Source organism: Heloderma suspectum, chromosome 1, assembly GCF_057233095.1.
Source record: "Heloderma suspectum isolate Gila_16-S chromosome 1, 16-S_ref, whole genome shotgun sequence".
NCBI lineage: Eukaryota > Metazoa > Chordata > Lepidosauria > Squamata > Helodermatidae > Heloderma > Heloderma suspectum.
In genome coordinates, this window is record NC_139458.1 from 213,791,140 (window position 1) to 213,809,200 (window position 18,061).

The 18,061-nt window shown below is 42.6% G+C and overlaps 1 protein-coding gene across 2 annotated transcripts in view; it reads right to left on the reverse strand.

The window, feature by feature from the left end:
• The window catches only part of KLF7 (KLF transcription factor 7), an 82,726-nt gene that overhangs the window by 36,275 nt on the left and 28,390 nt on the right, over positions 1 to 18,061 (reverse strand). For both annotated transcript variants that reach the window (XM_084818731.1, XM_084818722.1), the window contains exon 2: positions 7,419 to 8,028. In XM_084818731.1, the coding sequence (XP_084674857.1) occupies positions 7,419 to 8,028 (610 nt within the window). The remainder of the gene's footprint in view (positions 1 to 7,418; positions 8,029 to 18,061) is intronic.

Consider the following 18,061-nt stretch of genomic DNA (forward strand, 5'->3'; position numbering starts at 1 on the left):
TGGCAACGGCTTCCAGAGTATGTTATGAGCCTCTCTCAGCCAAATGTGGAGATGCTGGGGACTAAACCTGCAACTTCCTGCATGCATCGCATGTGCTCTACAGCCTGCACTTCTCCCTGTCCTTCAAATAACTTTTCCATCCTTTTGCTGCACCCCCCTTACCATCCCAGGCCACCATATGCTCAGTGGTCCTCTTCCTTGGGGTGCTGCTACCACCCCTTTTTCTCCCAGATTCCTTCAGTCCTAGAGCATGGGTGAGAAGGAATAGGGCATGGTAAAGTTCAGGCCTAAATCCAGAGCTGGTCCACTTTGATGGTGGCCCCAGGCAAGAGACTTGCAATATCTCTCGCGGGATAAAAAGCCGTCGCATAGTGAGACCATGCTTGTGTATCAGATGAACCATGGGAACAGCAGACTAGGGCTCCAAGGCTTGGCTTCACGGGGCTCCAACCCAACCTTACTGAGTGCCAACACTGGCCATGCCTAAACTCACTGCTGTCAAGGGCTTCTTGGAGGGCTCTCAGTCTAATCCAGTAGCCAAGTCCAGACACAGACAAAGGGATTCTTTTCAAAGCTTTATTCTTCTTTTACAACTTAACAGCTCTACAGGTAGCAACTAGATCTGAGCAGCAGCATCCCTATGCCCTAAGTTAGAACAGTTGGTCCCCGTTTGAAAAGCAATTACTGGCAGACCCCTGAATATAAGGACTAGGGAGAATCCCTCCCCTTTTCCCTTGGATCCTCTGGGCGCAACCGTTCTTTGAGCGCCAACTGGGCGCTACGCCTCCTTTCCGCGCTCTCCATTTGGCACCGCTCTCTGTGTCTGCGCCGCGCATCCAACCAGTTTGCTATCGGTGCTGGGTCACTCCCTGGACTGCTTTCTAATCTAGGAATGTGGGTGGGAGGAAACTCTGTCAGCTGCGGGCCCTGGGAAAAAGGGGCGCGCTCCTCTCCCAGGAGCGACTGCTCTGCCTCCAAATCAGAACTACTCTGGGATTCTATGGGCTCAGTGTCCACCCTGACATCTGCTTCCCCACCAGCTTATCTGCAAGTAAGCACACACTGAAGATTGTCAACTAACATTAATGGAGCAGCAGAACTGCTTTAGGATTAATCCCAGAAACAGTGAACATCCTCTTCATTTTCTAGCATTCCCTTTATGTATGAAGTTGTTTGATTCTTCTGCTGCAAGCTGTGTGTGTGTGTGTGTGTGTGTGTAGGGGGTGGGGTGGTGGTACACATGAATGTATGAAGTTGCCTTATGTGTCAGACTAATGGTTCATCTGGTCCAGGACTGAATCCTTCAGCTGGCAGCAACTCTCTGAGATGTTGGGCAGAGGTCCTTTCCAGGCCTGTAAATAGATAACCTTTTTATTAACTGGAGATGCCAGGATTTTAACCTAGGACTTTTTGTATGAAAACCATATACTCTACCTACTAACGGATCCTGTTCACTGGTTTGTTTGGGGTTGTTTTTTTTTACAGTGCATTGTAACATTTGCAGTCAACCTTTTAGTGGAACACATGTGGAACTTCATAGTCCAACAGGTCCACTGTGTAGTAACTTCCAATGCCACTGTCCTTTCAGCAAATCTTATCATTCCATCAGAGCACTATCACTTGACACACATTTGTTTCTGTGTGGCTACTGCAACAGCCACTGCAGGATGGAAGAAAATCCATCCACCTTGTATTCAACGGTAGAGAGAGACGCCTTTGTCTTTCAGTTTTATTGTAGAGATACACAGCAATTAAGCCACAGAGAGCCTCCTCTTCTCCTACATGAGAGAGCTACCAGCAGCCAAAGGGAAAAATAATATCTCACAATCTTTTCAGACCTTCAGTTCAGCTGTCAACTGAGCCAAGTGGCTGGCAGCCATTGGCACTGCCAACCATGTTCACAATTGACAGTGGATTACACTGATGACAGTTCCAAGAAGCTACGGCTGTGTGCAGAGACAAAGGACCCAGCAAAATGACTACTTCACGTCTATAATCTTGGGTATGGGTGCTTAGGACCCTTACAATACACCCCCAAATTTCCAAACCACACCCCTTTAATACTTCCTATTTTGGTTTTGGAAGCAATTCATCTCTCTCCTTGCATAAGTAATGTTAGCTTTATTGTTTAGAAGCATCAGACAGTACAGATTGAGAGAGGCGTCTTGTAAACATAAGCACAGCTGTTCTGGGTCAGGCCCTGGATCCACCCAGCTCAGTATCTAGTCTCCAATAGTGATCAGAAATTTAACTGCACAAGGGATAAAGTGAGGCCTTCACTTCCAGCACCTGGAATTTGAAGGTGTCAAAAATACTCTTAAGTATAGGGTGGATGTCCTGCACATCCTTTCTAACAATCACTCTGTCCCCCATGAATTATTTCAAGACTGAAAGTTATGTTCCACAATCTAGAGTAGGGCAGGAAGAAGACAGATCCAGATCTAGCTGAAGATTTCTGGGTGATTTGCATTTCATTGGCAAGGGTTTCTCCCGTTCTGACTCCCAATATTTAATAATATGAACCACCACCACCACCCAATTTTGGCTACTGAAATGAAGAAAGCTTAAGGGGGAAATGAGGAATGTATTCTTTATGTGGAAAGACTGTGAACTTGATTTTGCTTTCAATTTTGGGCTGAGCATGTGCTCAATAGGCATCTGACGCTTCATTCTAAGAGTATGCCTGCGTCCCTGAGCCGCTATTTGACACCTGGTTCCAGATGGTGAACCTAGGGGTTCTGGTAGATAACAAAGCAGATCCTGCAAGTCTGATGTCTGCTTTCCTCTGATCTAGATTCTGGCCAATGCAAGTTGATCCCTGCCAGGAAGTCTAGATCTGACCTGAACCAGCTGTGGAACAACAGAATCAGAGAGCCAGCATGGAGCAAATGTCCACGTACTCTAACCCCCTCCTCCTCCTCCTCAAACCATTCACAGATCAATCCACACAATAGAGACCAAAGTATGCCACAATCAGATAACAGTGCACCACACAAAAGCACCAGCTGGATGTGACCCCATTTCCAGATCCATAAGTAACAAACTAATGAAAATCTGTTAAGGTTTTCCTTCAGAATGCATTACCCAAAGTGCTTCACAATGTAAGTAGCTTCTGCAACATTAAGCATGGTTTAGGGTATCCCAGGCACACTTGTGCATAAGAAGTAGGTAGGTTACATTAGAATGGAACCTCTCCAAGGGTCTAGAGTGTGGGGCTGAGAAAAACAAGTAACTGATTGTTCAACATGGAACAATCTATGTTGTAAAGCAATCACCTGTATGCTCTTCCCAACCCAATTCATAGGCTCTAGAGCAGACTCAGTGCCAACATCAAGCTTTTAGCTGGCTATGAAGAAAAACGGTAGCAGTGTGCTCCAGCAGTATGTCCTTAGCTTGTCCAGCTGCTAGCATGGGGCCTGGGAGACCACAGTCTCCATGGGGTGAGGGAGGAGGAGGAGAAGGAGAGAGTAATGGAAAAACTTTGGAACAGGTCCTCAAAACTGCAGAGTTGCAAGTGATGGTGGCTCTCTATCCACATAATTACACTGTGCAGAACAAGAGGCAATGGTTTTTGCTACCCGAGCACACCCGATATATGGTAAAGTTCCCTTTAACAATTAGCAAAATGGGAAGATAACCTGTTTACCAGCAGGTTACATGCACACTATGGCCACGAATACACTGAATTAGTTTTCACATTAGCAACTTTGGTGCAAGCTCACAAACGCGGTCACATTAGCAAGATGCATAATTAAAAATTCAGCGTTGAGGGGGGAAAGTGGAATATATCTGGTACTTCGCCCTCCCTAAACAGAGGGAGAGAAGCCAAAGGACAATTTAGTTCAATCTCCTGTATTTTCAGGAGATGTATTTCACTGAAAACATGCAATATGCTCTCACAACATCATCAACAGCTTGTTCTTTTGCTGAACTGATCTTACATTTAATAGATTTTTCCTAATGTTTATCTTCAGTTTAGGTTTAAACTACTATTATATCCAGTGCCAGGAAAAGTAGTAATACTAAGCATCGATACATAGCACTTTGAGGTTTCAAAGTGCTTTACTTATATTATCTCAGTAGTCCTTACAAGAGTCCTGTGAAATAGGATGTCATAATTATCTTATTGGAGATGCAGATTCTCAATACTAAAGGACAGTGACCTGGTTTGCACATAATGCTGACCCGTGGTTTATTTAACCCATGGTTTGTTGCCCTACCCAGGACTTGTCTGGCAGAAGGTTGAACAAGCCATGGTTTGTTTTTGCAATCCCTGGGCTGTTTGTTTCCCTCCTCCTTTGCCTGCTCCCTGCCTGTATCCTAAATGCCTTTGTTGTGCTGTAGTACTGGCAAATGTAAAGAGGCTGTTGTTGTTTTTTTTACCACTCTTGCCTGCCACCTCTGTAGCCTGGTGAAACAACTCAGAACAACCCACGGTTCTGGCTTCACACGTTACAACTACCCATGGTTTAAACAACCCAGAGATCACAACCCAACAACAAACTATGGGTTCTCTTTCTGGGCTGTTCATAGTTAACAAACCATGATTTGTTAGTGCAGCTCAGTTTGCACAACATGGCAACCCAGAATTCAACAACCCATACAATGGGTTTGCATTAAGTGTGAGCCCAGCCAGTGGCTGAATTCAGACATCATGTCAAACCATGGTTAAGGAAGCTTAAATTATGGTTTGATATGACGTCGGAATGGCTGTGAGAGCTGGACTATAAGGAAGGCCAGTCAGAAATCATGATTTTAAGCAGTTCTGCAAAGTATGCTTTATCGTAACTATAATTTGGTATGATGTCTGAACTGACACACCATAGTTATGGGCATCACTTTGTTTCCAGGGATTTGCACCATGGAGACAGAGAGAACTTATGAATCTGAGTGCTGGGAGGATAGAAAACAAAAAGGAGACAAACAACTCTGAACCATGATTTGACTGTTGTAAATTTGGAAGTTCAACCCACAGTGTGGATTGCAAATTATGGTTAGTGCAAACCATAGTTTGTGTGATGTGGGAAATGAGCCAGTGGTTTGCCTGAGGCCACCTAGGAAGTGCATAGCTGAGGTGAGATTTCAACCAGGGCTACTAAGCCACTCTACAATATGGTGAATGGTTCATTCTTTTAAAATCCTATGCACGATATCAATTTCTTCTATCAGTCCAAGAAATTTGTCCTAATAGGGGTGGAAACCCTATCTCTAGGAACACTCTTTTTTAATAGAGATAGGATAATGACCTAAATGTGGCACTGTCATCAAAGACTATGGGTTTTACAGAAAAATTGAGGAAACTGACTCAGCAGTTCCATCAGAAGCAAAAAATAGCATAGCATTCATGGAATAGTATCGTCTCCTGAGAAGGAGAGCGGACACACTAGTCAGCTGAAGAATTTATTATTATTATTACTAATTATTATTATTTTGGGAAATATTATTACTAAAGGAGCACAGATAAAAGATTGTGTTGCTCAACACAAAAATAATGCAAAAGGGTAGGGGGGCATAGAGTACGGTTTTCTCATGTATTAACCCAGAATACACATGGGTAGTTGGCTACTTAAAAACTCCCCCATGTCGAGGTGTTCTCCACCATTTTCCACTTGCACAAAGACATTCTGACATCGGCAATTTTTTTAAACAAGTGATCCCCCTTGTGTATACAAGGATGGTAGTCCCTTGAGAGGCCTAAACCACATGCCTCTCTGAGTGTCTGAAATCAGACATTCTAATTTGAAACACTGATTATATAGAGTGAAGAGCTTTCTGGGAAGAGAATCTGGATTGGTCAACAGAACACAAAACTCTGACTAGGGTACCTGGATTCAAATTTGTGATAAGTGATAGACTTTGGTGCCTTGGTCAAAACATTCTCTTTCTATTTCCTCACAAGGTTACATCTCTGAGCAGAATTAAGATAAAGATTTGACTAGTGTTTAACACATCATCATGCAAAATTAATAGCATTCAACAAAAAACCTAGGAATGGGTGAACATCCCCTTTTGCCTCAAAAACTACCTTGGTTTTACCATTTTTCCTTCCAATTCTTAAAACAACAACAACAACAACAACAACTTTGAGAGCTTTTCCAAGTACTTCTAAGAAATTATCCCATTGAGAGGGAAGACCAATTCCCAGGAAGAGAAATCCCAGAAAAGATATCCCTAGATCCTGGCAGCAAATTATATACCTTTTTAGTTTTCCTGCTTTACAAAAAAAGAAAGTTACAAAAATTGCCTAGGGCTCAGAACTCTCTAACACCACCAGTCTCCCCCACCCTCAAAGATAAGGAATCTATTATTATTTTTGCTTGCAAAGGGAAGGGAAGGGGAAGCTGGAGGGTGTGTGTGTTAAAACTATGACCCATTCTGAAGATTGAAATGGGTCATAATTCTATGAGCGGGGCAGGGGGGCTCACATTTCTGTACCCCCCATTTAAGCACACATCCCATCCCTGTGTACTCTCCACCTGCCTTACTCTTCATGCACACAAATACGCAGAATGCTTACTATACACTTTTCTATTCCATGTCACCCAATTATATTACATGACACCAAGCAATATAAATATTTTGTAAGTCTCTACAAGGCCTTTAGTTCAGAGTGACTTAACAGCCTCATGAACATAAAAACCTGGTGTGGGGGAAGGAGTCAACTGACAAATGTTACCTTCCATATAACATCCAAATAACATGTATAAGAACAGGGCATCCACTCACAATATTAAATGGGAACCGATGCATTGCAGTTCTTTTGAAGTTTACATTTCTTTTGACAATAGGACTAAAGGCATTTCTTCAAGGGTTTTGTTTAGAATCCAGATATTTCTCTACACGAACTGCATGGGTAGCCATTCAAAAGTTAAACTGATAAAGATACCGCCTTCTCTTCTATCCACAACTAGTTCCACCAAAGAACTCATAGAATAATAAATCAGATGGGAGACAAAGACCATCTAACACCAACCCTTGGCTGATAGGAGCCTCAGTGTATTAATGCTAATGCATTAACCCACATCACCCATGGAGAGAACAATATATGCTATACCGGAGATGGCTTCCATGTTCCAGGAATGCGATCTAGTTAGCTCAAACAAATGGCCAAAAGCAACCCTTCTAATGCAAACATTTCATGTCAAGTGACCTGTGTGATTCTTTGTATTCCCAGTGCTTTTGGAAATTCTGAGCAATGCACCAAATGTGGGAAAACATGAGAATCATAAAGAGATAAGATTAGCAAGGCCATTCTCAGACAGCGAATTCCCATCCTTCTTGACAACACATTGTTCCAACTTATCTTCCAGTAACCAAGACCCCTGATTGTTATCTAGGGACTTCAGCTCTGAACATAACATACAACAAATAAAAGTAGCACGTTTGACAAACAAGACCCAAGCATCCAACTCAAGTACCTGTGTGAGTCCTCTGGTGCGCTTTTAAGTGTGAGCTCTTTGTATAAACCTTCCGGCACCCATTAAACTGACAACGATGAACCCTCTTCTTGTTTTCTGGGGATGCATCAGCACTTGCCCCTCCTTGTTCACTGTCGCTGAGTGCACACTTCGTTGTGCTAGCTGGCGCTACCACACCAACCTTTACTGAGCTGAGGGTGTTTTTCTTTGCCACTAATTTCAGTGTAACTGTGCCATCCACTGCAGATACAGTTTGTGATGTTTTTACAAGATGGCGGCTGAGCTCAGGAGAGGAAGGAGGAGTTAGTGAGGTTACTGCGTTGAGCTGGGCCTGGTTAACGGCAGTATAGCCCTCTGTAGAGGAGCTGGTAGGCTGTAAGCTGAGGCAAGTCTCAGACAATAATTTGTCCCGTGAGAGGATAATGTCCATGTTGGCATTTCTGTCACAAGTACTCATATCTACTGGTAATAAGAGGGGGTCCAGCCGCTGGATACTGTCTTCCACGCCTTGAGCCGAGGGGGTGTGAAGAAAACAGTCCAAGTCATCACCGAAGCTTTCCGAGATCTTCCTGGGCTCTGTCTGCAGATAACGTTCCAGCTCAAGGCATGTCTGCAGAGACAGAAGAAGAAAGAAGCCATCATTAGACAGTCAGCCCAGCAAGAGCTGCTGCAGAGAAACAAAGAGAGACGCATGACGTTTGCCCTTTGGGGGGATAACTAAGTCTGGGCAAAATAATCATAAGCAAAGGAAAGAAGCAGAAATTATCCATAGCACAAAGATTAGGGATAGTGAAATTTTCCACAAAATAAGAATTACAAGTATCATTTTTGCCCTACTTCCTGGGATTTCTATAGTATCAAAATGTCTGAATTGTAGGGAGGAAGGAGGTGGAAGGCATAGGAAAAGTAGAAGGCCCTTTGCAGTTGCCTAGCAACCATAGGAGCAATCACTTACAAATCAACCCCCAAATGTTAGGAGAGTGCTCCACAATCAGTTCTGAGGCAACCCCCCAAATGTTTTCTTAACTGCAAAGGAATAGCTGCTTTTATTAGCTGCCTTGGATACTTTTAGTAGACAGACAAGGGTATAAACATTTTAAATAAATAAAAATGTCTTTCCCATCATCCTTCTGCAGACCACTATAACATCCAATTGGAATTGAAACATGACTAAGGCAGTGAGGAATTGTATTTCTTAGGCCTGTAAGGAAAGAGATTAACAATCAGGGCCTTCAGATCTGTGGAAAAGAATGTAAGATAGTAGATTTCCTGGAATGCATGCAAAGTTGCTTTCAGCCTAATGCTCATGCTCCTTTCAGCTGGACTGGAGGTGGAAGCAGCTGTCAAGGCTCTTTGAGGTCCTGCCCTGAACTACTGACAGGTGCATGGAGAAGGGGTGCAAATGCAAGGCCACCAGGACAGGCAAGTGGGATACAGAAAGTCCTGTGACCATCCATTTATATGGATCATCCCTTTACATTGTTAGCCACTCAAAAAAGGCACTGAATATTTAGTGACATACAGTCAGAACAGGATTTGTTATCACCTAAACCGCTAGTTTATAACCAGGGAGTGGTGTGTGTCTCCCCCCCAAACTCAAGTAGGATATTAGGGTGTTCCTCCTTTTTGGCATTTGATAGAAATGGTTACCCCTCTCTTTGGCCTTGGTTTACTCTCTGCCCCATAGGCGAAAACACTGGGCTCACTCTTTAAATATAGAGCACAGAATCCATAGGTTAGCAAGAGAGGAGATAAAAGAACACCAAAACTAGTGCCAGTCACATGAAATCTCTATTGCCTGGACATTAAAATGCTGTGTTTGGTCTCCTAACTTCATGTGGAGAGAACAGGGAGGGAGCTGTCCCTTTAAGGCATTACTCCTCTTATGACGACCATAGTGGTCCTGACAGTCTTTGAGCCTCGTCATTAATTTTCCATAAAGAACAGTTTCTCTGCAAGCCCCCTTTCAGGCAAAGCCTGATGCTTCAGAAACCTATAATTATGCTTGGATCCCACCCCCTGCAGTCTTTGCACCTGTGTCAGTTCAAGATACCAGCTGGTCAAGTCTTGCCTTCTGCCTCTGAAATACAAAACCACCTCATCAAGTCCATCTCCCCTTTAAAAGGAAAGAAGAAAAAAAACCCACCCTAAATATGAAAAAAAATCAGAGTGTGAAAGAAAGATACAGCTCCCCCCCCCCGCCCCCATAGCTTGACAAGATTTCAATCTAAAACAGCAGGGGGGAGTGACATACCCGCTGCACACCACATGTGGCCCTCAAATCACCCCCACTAGCCTGTGGGCTATTGTCAGGATTCAGAGCATATCAGTTTTTTTACATTTTTAAGAGGTTATATAGGTTTTAAAATATGGAGGCACTGGAATGCTAATCAAGTGGAAATGAAAAGGAGAGAAACCTATTGGTTGCCATGTTTCGAAAGTCCATATCTCAATATTTTTCTAAGTGCTGACCCAGCTTTCCCCAAATTTGAGGAGAATAATTGCAGAAATGGTTGCAGTCCTACGCACACTTATTATTGAGTAATCCCCACTGGACTCAACAAGAATTCCAAGTGAATAGGACTGCACTGCAAAAATATTATAGAAGAAGCATAGTGTGTCTGCCCTGTTCTTAAAAGTCATAAATTAATTATATGCAGCCAAATAAGCAAATTACCTCTGAGCCTTCCACTTTATGGAATTTTTCCAACATAGCCCTCTGTGTTTTACATTTGCCTATCTATGCCCTTAGAGAAGTACTAGGGATTAAAAAAATTGCCAAACAAAACAAGGAAAGGTTAGCAGTGCTGCTGTCCTCCTTTGAACCCCAATTCATGTCCCACCTGCTACCCGCCATGCTACAGGTTGGTGTTTTTTCATGCATTACAATTATTCTTCCTACACATTCAATTCTGCTGCTCTGGAAAAGAGTAACACAGTAAATACCTTACCTAACCTTCTCACTCTGACATCACCATGGAAAGCAAGATCTAGTCACCAAGTCTGTGTTATAAAACAAACTCTCTGGCACTGTCCCCGCACAAATGTAGTGTTGGAAGGAAATACCATGTTATGACTATTTAAACAATTATATCAGTTTTCCCAAAATAAGGTATTTGGAAACATGTTGGGAATTATCCACTGAACCCATGGCTTGTTTTTAAATGGACCATAGTGATAAACCACAATCCCTGACCTGGATGACACAACAAACCACATTTAAGGGAAACCAGAAACAAACACTTTCAAAATCCTCCTTCTAGCCATACAGAAGAAGAGGGGAGGGGGAGTGCATGATCCAGAGGCTCGCTGAGGCTCCGTGCTCATGCATATCCTGCTAAAACATGTTACTCCATTCTATCTACAATAGATGCTAAAGGATAATGTATGCCAGTGGTCTACTCAAAGTGGCCTGGGACTGCATGTGGTTCTCAGTTACTTTTCACGTCAGTCTCTACATCCCCAATTTCTTCCATCTTCATGCTTATATAGCATTACCTGCTTATATAGCATTACCAAGGATAGTTAAAATAGCCCTATTTTTAAGAAGGATTTCTGCAGTAAGGTATCATGGCTTTGTGGCTCAGTACTTCTAACAAAGGCCTTACTGAAATGTCCTCAGTCCAAATTGATCCTTAACTGTTTCCTAGCGAATGCCACTGGTTCTCCTCACCAAAGAGTTGGCAGTAGAGGGGAGTGGGGCTTCCACACCCTTTAGCAAAAAAAAAAAAGTTTCACACCAGAGCATGGGTTAGCAGAAGGTAAGGAAGAGATGGATTGGCACTCTGAAGCCTGATAATGAACAAAAGACACCTGAAGATAAATGGTGCAGCACAGCTGCTACAAGATAAAGAGAAATTGATAGATGTTATTCATTGCCACCAGAGTCACTGCTTGAAGTGACGGACAAGTTTTGAAGAAGAATACAGGCTCTGAAAGAGAAATGACAATTGGGTGCCTAAATTTCTAAGCTTAGAAAAAGGTTCTTAGCCCTCTTACAGCTACCTCCCTCTTCTCAGGAGTTGAAGCAAAGTGCCTTAAAGGAAGGTCATAGAGGGCCAAAAAAGACATTACTTTAAATTAGTATCTCGCACCTATGCTAAGTTTCCCTCCCCCATTTTTAATCCAGGTAGGGGGCTTTTAAGATGTGGGCCAGAGGCCCTGCACCTACTCTAGAATTAAAAAGAAAAAAAAAAGACATAACTGCCTGCTACAGATTTAAAGTAAAGCCTGCTTTGGCCCAGAAGCTTAGTTAGAAGAAACCTCAAAAGGTAATCTAGTACAAACCACTAGCACCCACATTAGGTGACCATTCAGCCTCTGCTTTAAAAAATCCTCTAATAAAGAAGTGTCTTCCAAGGCTGTATGTTCTACTGTTGGAACAACTTGCACCATCAGGAAGCTCTTCCTAATGTTAGTTGAAATTCCCTTTCTTGTAGTTTGAATCTGTTGGTTCAGGTCCTTCCACCTAGAGCAACAGAAAAGAAATTTGAGCCATCATCTATGCGACAGCCTTTCGAGTATTTACAGGTGACTATCATCTCACCACTTAATCATCTCTTCACCACACTAAACATACTCAACTCCTTCCAGATTTCCTTATAGTACTTGGTCTCCAGGCCCCTTCACCATCTTCGTCACCCACCTCTGGACACATACCAGTTTGTTCATTTTTTTCTTACACTGCAGTGACTAGAACTGGGCACTCCAGATGTACTCCAGATGAGGTCTGACCAAAGCAAACAGAGTGCTACCATTACTTCTTGTGATTTATTTATTTATTTATTTCTATACTGCCCAATAGCCGAAGCTCTCTGGGCGGTTCGCAAAAATTAAAACCAAACAACACACAATAAAACAATTTAAAATATATAGAACATTAAAACCACAATATAACAATACAACCACAATAAAACCTAGCAGCAGTACAGGAGTTTAAAATACAGATTTAAAACAGCAAAGCTAAAAATTTAGAAAGCTAAAATGCTAAAATGCCTGGGAAAACAAAAAGGTCTTCACCTGGCGCCGAAAGGAGTACAATGTAGGCGCCAGGCGAACCTCACTAGGGAGCTCATTCCAGAGCCAGGGTGCCACAACAGAAAAAGCCCTCCTCCTAGTAGCCACCTGCCTCACTTCCGTTGGCAGGGGCTCATGGAGAAGGGCCGCTGATGATGATCTTAAGGTCCGGGCAGGCACATATGGGAGGAGGCGATCCTTCAGGTAACCTGGCCCCAAGCCATTAAGGGCTTTGAATGTTAACACCAGCACTTTGAATCGGGCCCGGAAATGGACCGGCAGCCAGTGCAGCTGGAAAAGTACTGGCGTAATATGAGCTCGCAGGCCAGTCCCTGTTAACAATCTTGCTGCCCTATTTTGGACCAGCTGAAGTTTCCGGACTGTTTTCAAAGGCAGCCCCACGTATAACGCATTGCAGTAATCCAGACGAGAAGTTATCAGAGCATGGATAACTGTAGCTAGGCTATCTCTGTCCAGATAAGGGCGTAGTTGGTATACCAGCCTAAGCTGATAAAAAGTGCTCCGTGCCACTGAGTTCACCTGTGCCTCAAGTGACAGTTCTGGATCCAAGAGCACCCCCAAACTACGAACTTGATCCTTTAGGGGGAGTGCAACCCCCTCCAGAACAGGTTGAATATCACCTAGCTGGGCAGACGAACCACCCACTAACAGTACCTCCGTCTTGTCTGGGACACTATACTTCTGGACACTATACTTCTGTTGATGCGGCCTCGAATAGCTTTAGCCTTTTGAGCTACCACATCGCTCTGCTTACTTAGCTCGTGGTCTACTAAAACCCCTATATCCTTTTCACATGTACTGCTGTCAAGTCAGGCGTGACCCATCCCGTATTTGTGCATCTGACTTTTCCATCCCAAATGCAGAACTTTACATTTATCTCTGTAAATTAATTTTGTTCATTCAGTTCCCAATCTAGTCAAGATAATCCTGCTTCTGTGTAAACTAGCTTTCCCCAACCTGGTGCTCTCCAGATGTTCCCACCATTCCTGACAATTGGCCACACTTGCTGGGGCTAATGGGAGTTGAAATTCAAAACATCTGGAGGATATTAGGTTGGAGAAGGCTTGTTAGCTACTCCTTCCAGTTTGGTGGCATCTGCAGATTTGATGAACATCCCCTCTACTCCTTGATCCAAGTCATTTCTAAAGATGTTAAATGACACTGTCCGGCCCAGGTCAGAACTCTGCAGCATCCCACTTGCCACTTATCTGCAGGTTGATGAGCACTCTTTGGGTATGTCCCATCAGCCAGCTACAATTCTATTAAGAGTAGCATCATCTAACCCACATTTTACCACTGTGCCAACAAGAATATCATGGAGGGCTTTGCCGAAAGCCTTGCTGGTATCAAGAACCATTATGCCCACTGCATTCTCTGATCAACCAGGCAATCAAACTCTATCAACTCTATCAGAATGGAAATAATGTTAGACTGGCATGACTTGTGCTTGAGAAACTTGTGCTGGCTCTTTGTAATCACAGCGTTATTTTCTTAATGCACACAGATGGACTACTTAATTATCTCTTATACAAACTTTCCAGATATAGATATCATGTTGACTGGTTGGTAGGTGCCTCGATCCTCTTGTACCTCCTGTTTGAAAATAGAGCCATTTGCCTGCCTTAGCTTCTTCTGCCCTTACAGCTTCATCTCTCCACCATTACATTGCCAGGTGTCCTGAGGCCCAGACCTTGAGATGTAGAAGGTGAAGCCTGAGAGCTAAGGGACGGTGCTTCGCAGCTCGGGGGTGGAGCCTGGTACATGGGGCAGAAGTCTACTCTAAGAGGTGCCTGGAGGGGGCAGAGGATGGAGTCTGGCTCATCAGGGGGAAAGCTGAACAGAAAATATTTTATTTACTTTAAAAAATATATACCCCACCATTTCTAGGAGTTCAAAGCAGCTCACAAATAACAACTACTACTACTTCAAACATTTAAGAGCTAAAAACATCCTTTCAATTTACAACATAAACACTAAATATGAAAACAATGCAACATCGAAATGTTTACAATATTAAAAGAAAAACAGGTTAAATACCATCTCAATTGCCTTCCTAAAAAAAAGGAGGGGCTTTGCTTGCTTCTGGAAGATCAACAATGAGGAAATGACACAGGCCCCTGTTGGAAGGGAGTTCTTGGGAAGGCCCTCTTCCCTAGCTGCAAATAAGCATTTCTCTGGGGTTGTTAGGAGATACAAAAGGACCTCCTAAGATTATCTCAATCGGTGGGCAGGCTTGTACAGGAAAAGGTGGACTTTCAGATATCCTGGTTCTAAACAATTCAGGTCTTTAATGGTCATCACCAGCACTTTGAATTGTGCCCAGAAACAAATAGGAAGCCAGTGTAGCCATTTCAACAAGGGAGTCATATGCTCCCTGTATGCAGCCTGTTAACTATCGGCCTGCTACATTCTTGACTTCATTGGGCTGTTTCTTTAGAAGGTGATATCCCCTCCCTTTAAGTGTTTTTTAAAAATTCTATTTCTGCATACCTTGGGGGTCACCCAAGCATTCTGATACACCCCTCTTATTTTGCAGTGGTCCCGTTTTGGCTCTAACCCTGTTACTACTCAAGCACCTGAGTTCACTATTAGAGGGAATGGTTATGATAATTTATGGTTAATAATAGGACACTTCCATGGACTCCTGCAAAGAGGCAACTCCCACAACATAAAATGTTGGCTTTGTTTGTGGTCTATTTCACAGAAGGCCTCAAACAAACATTTAAAATAAGCCACAAGAAAAGCACTCTTAAATCTTTCTTACTGAATCCAACCAGTACAATGACTGGATAAAAGTCAGAAGTAGTCCAGACAGATATAGAGCTGTTCTACCCCACTAGGCAGCAGCAAACCAAAGCTTGTCTCAAAGTGTACACTTAACAGGGAGCCACAGCTGATCCTGGATTCTTAATAAGCGAACAAGTGCAATACGTATGTTTGCAAACAGTTGTTGGTCACCTTCATATGTTACATTTTTGCTGTACACTTAAAATCTTAGGCATACACCCAATGTGCTAAGTGGGCTATAGTTAAAAATAAATATTAAGATGGTAAGACGCAAAACATCCTGGCACATTTTATTGTACATATTAAAGTGTTTATTAGTGTCCTTCACTGAATGGTAGCTGGCCTTCAAGGTCAAGATCTCTAAGGGAGCCACACAGCCCTGTGTTTAATGTGATCAACATACCAATCAGGCATGAGCGTAGTGCCAAAACCTCAGGTGTAACCTTCAATGAGAGCTTTTGAGAAGCCACTGAAAAATTGTCCTTCAACATCTGTAAGAGCAAGACAAGAGACCACAGAAATGCTCAGGAGCATAATAAAATCGCTGCTGCAATATTATCACTTCAGTTGCAATATCTGATGTTTTTATTAATGCCCCAGGCACTAAGGCAGGCAATTAGAAATGAACCTCAGCTTTTGTTTAAAAAAAAGTTATATTCTAGCTCTTGAGGTTACAAAAGAATATCTGGGAAAAAAACACATTTCCCAAAGGCTTGATAGTAAAGAAGCAATTAAAAAGAGCACAGAATTCCTTTAAAAAGTATAGCATACATGCACATGCGTACCCTCCTAAATCAGGAATGGTTCAAGAATACTGAAATATCAAAACTGCAGAGGTGTGTGTGTGTGTGTGTGTGTGTATAAAACAAAAGGAAGTGGATGGGCCCTTTTTTTTCTTTTTTTTTTTAAGCGAAGCATATTTTAAAAATATACTTTAGGCTTCAATCCCAAAGATATTTTTTTTTTAATATACAGAACTATATTGACTATAAGGCAGTTAGGGACCAAACATGAAGGGCTTCAGGAAGGAGTCAAATATCAGATATTTTAGTGAATGCTAATGTAATATCTTCTACATCAAATGGCACATATTCTTGAATTATGTCCACATACACTGACACAGTAGAAGTACAAAAAAAGTGAAACCTCTAAGCAGATATTTAACGATGATCCAGTTTAGACTATATGGCTCCATTAAAGCAAATTTCTTATGTATTACCATATTGAAAGAGTTAACTAAGCTGAGAGGATGGAAATTCCTGCATTTTCACTTTCTTTTCAAGCATTCTTGTTGTGAGGGACAGTTGCAACCTGCATGCTCATATTTGTTTGTTTTTTACTAATGCACCGAGCGCATCTTTCACGCTACCACACAGAGACACCTCTTTTCACCTGTCAAATGTTGGAGGGAATTCATTTGGTCAGGCCTAAATGTTTGAGCCAAAGCCCTCTGAAAATAAATGAAGTTCTTTCACTTAACATTAATAGGTTTTAGATGGGACACTAACAAGGATTCCTGACTTCTCCAAAGTTAGTAGCAGTTTCCATGATTAAATGATACAAGAATCTGTCCCTCTCCACACCCCCTTCCCCATGCATGGCTCTGCTAAGGTGAGAGTCTGGGGTAATTAATTCCAGAAATCTCACATGTGTCTATGAGAGCGATGATGATCATCATATATATTTTCTCTATCCCAAAAGGTGAAAAATCGTCAACAGAAGAGCACTTAAAAATGGTCCAAGTGGTTTTGAGCCCTCTCCCCCTTTTAGGCTAGGTTGTGTGTGCTGAATTTCAGGGACAAGCACATATTTTTCAAATCAAAGAGCCCAGGTCCAATATCCAGCATCTCCAGTTAAAACATTATGGGAGCCAGACTGAGGAAGACCTATGCCTGAAGCCTTGGAGATCAGACAGTACTACGCTAGATACACCAAAGTCTTGTTCTGATAATGTTTACACATATTCATACTGACACTGGGTTTATTTCTTCTCTTTTTTTGCCCCTATACAAAAATAAATAACCATTATGCCACTCCTGCCAAGAAAAGAGCGGGCATAATTTATTCATGGAGAAATGCCCCATCACCTTCTTGTTCCAGTGAAGCTTGTGGCTGTATACCTTCTATTCTCCCAGTGGCCATTAATATCAGTACCCACAGCTTCTATTTAGCCCAGTTTCCATGGTTTTAGCAATAGCACCATTAATGCTGAACACTACAGGAAATTCTTGCCCCTTATGATTTCAAAGTCTGACACTTGGGTCCCAGGTGTAGTGTTTCAACAGGACTAGATGGCATTTTATTATGGTTCACTTTGTTCTCAGTTGAGTCCATAGAACCGTCAACCAGTGCAGAGAACTGAGGGCCGCCTTCCTCTCAATTCCACATTCCTCATGGCTTAGCAATCTAGGACTTTACACAACACCATTTTCAACTTGCCTTTCATACCTAACCCTCTATTACCTGCAAACCTGTACTACAAATAATAAAAAGACCAAAGGCCTGTAATCTACTTCTGTTACCACCAAACTGGAAAAAGGCTGGAGAGCCCAAGGATGAGGGCAGGAAAAGTGAAGCTTGACAGCATCAGGTTGGAAAATGGTAGCAATGTCCCATCCCATAATCACTCACCCACACCCAGTCACATATTTTAGGAACTGCCCAATATGTTTTCACAATTTTCTAGTACGGTACAGAGTTATGGGAAATTGTTTGCCAGACAACGACCAGACGCTTCCATTGCCTTAACAAGAAAGCCCGTCACCAACAAAGCATGCAGACCCCCTCCCCCTTGAGAACCTACCAAACCTGAATGACTT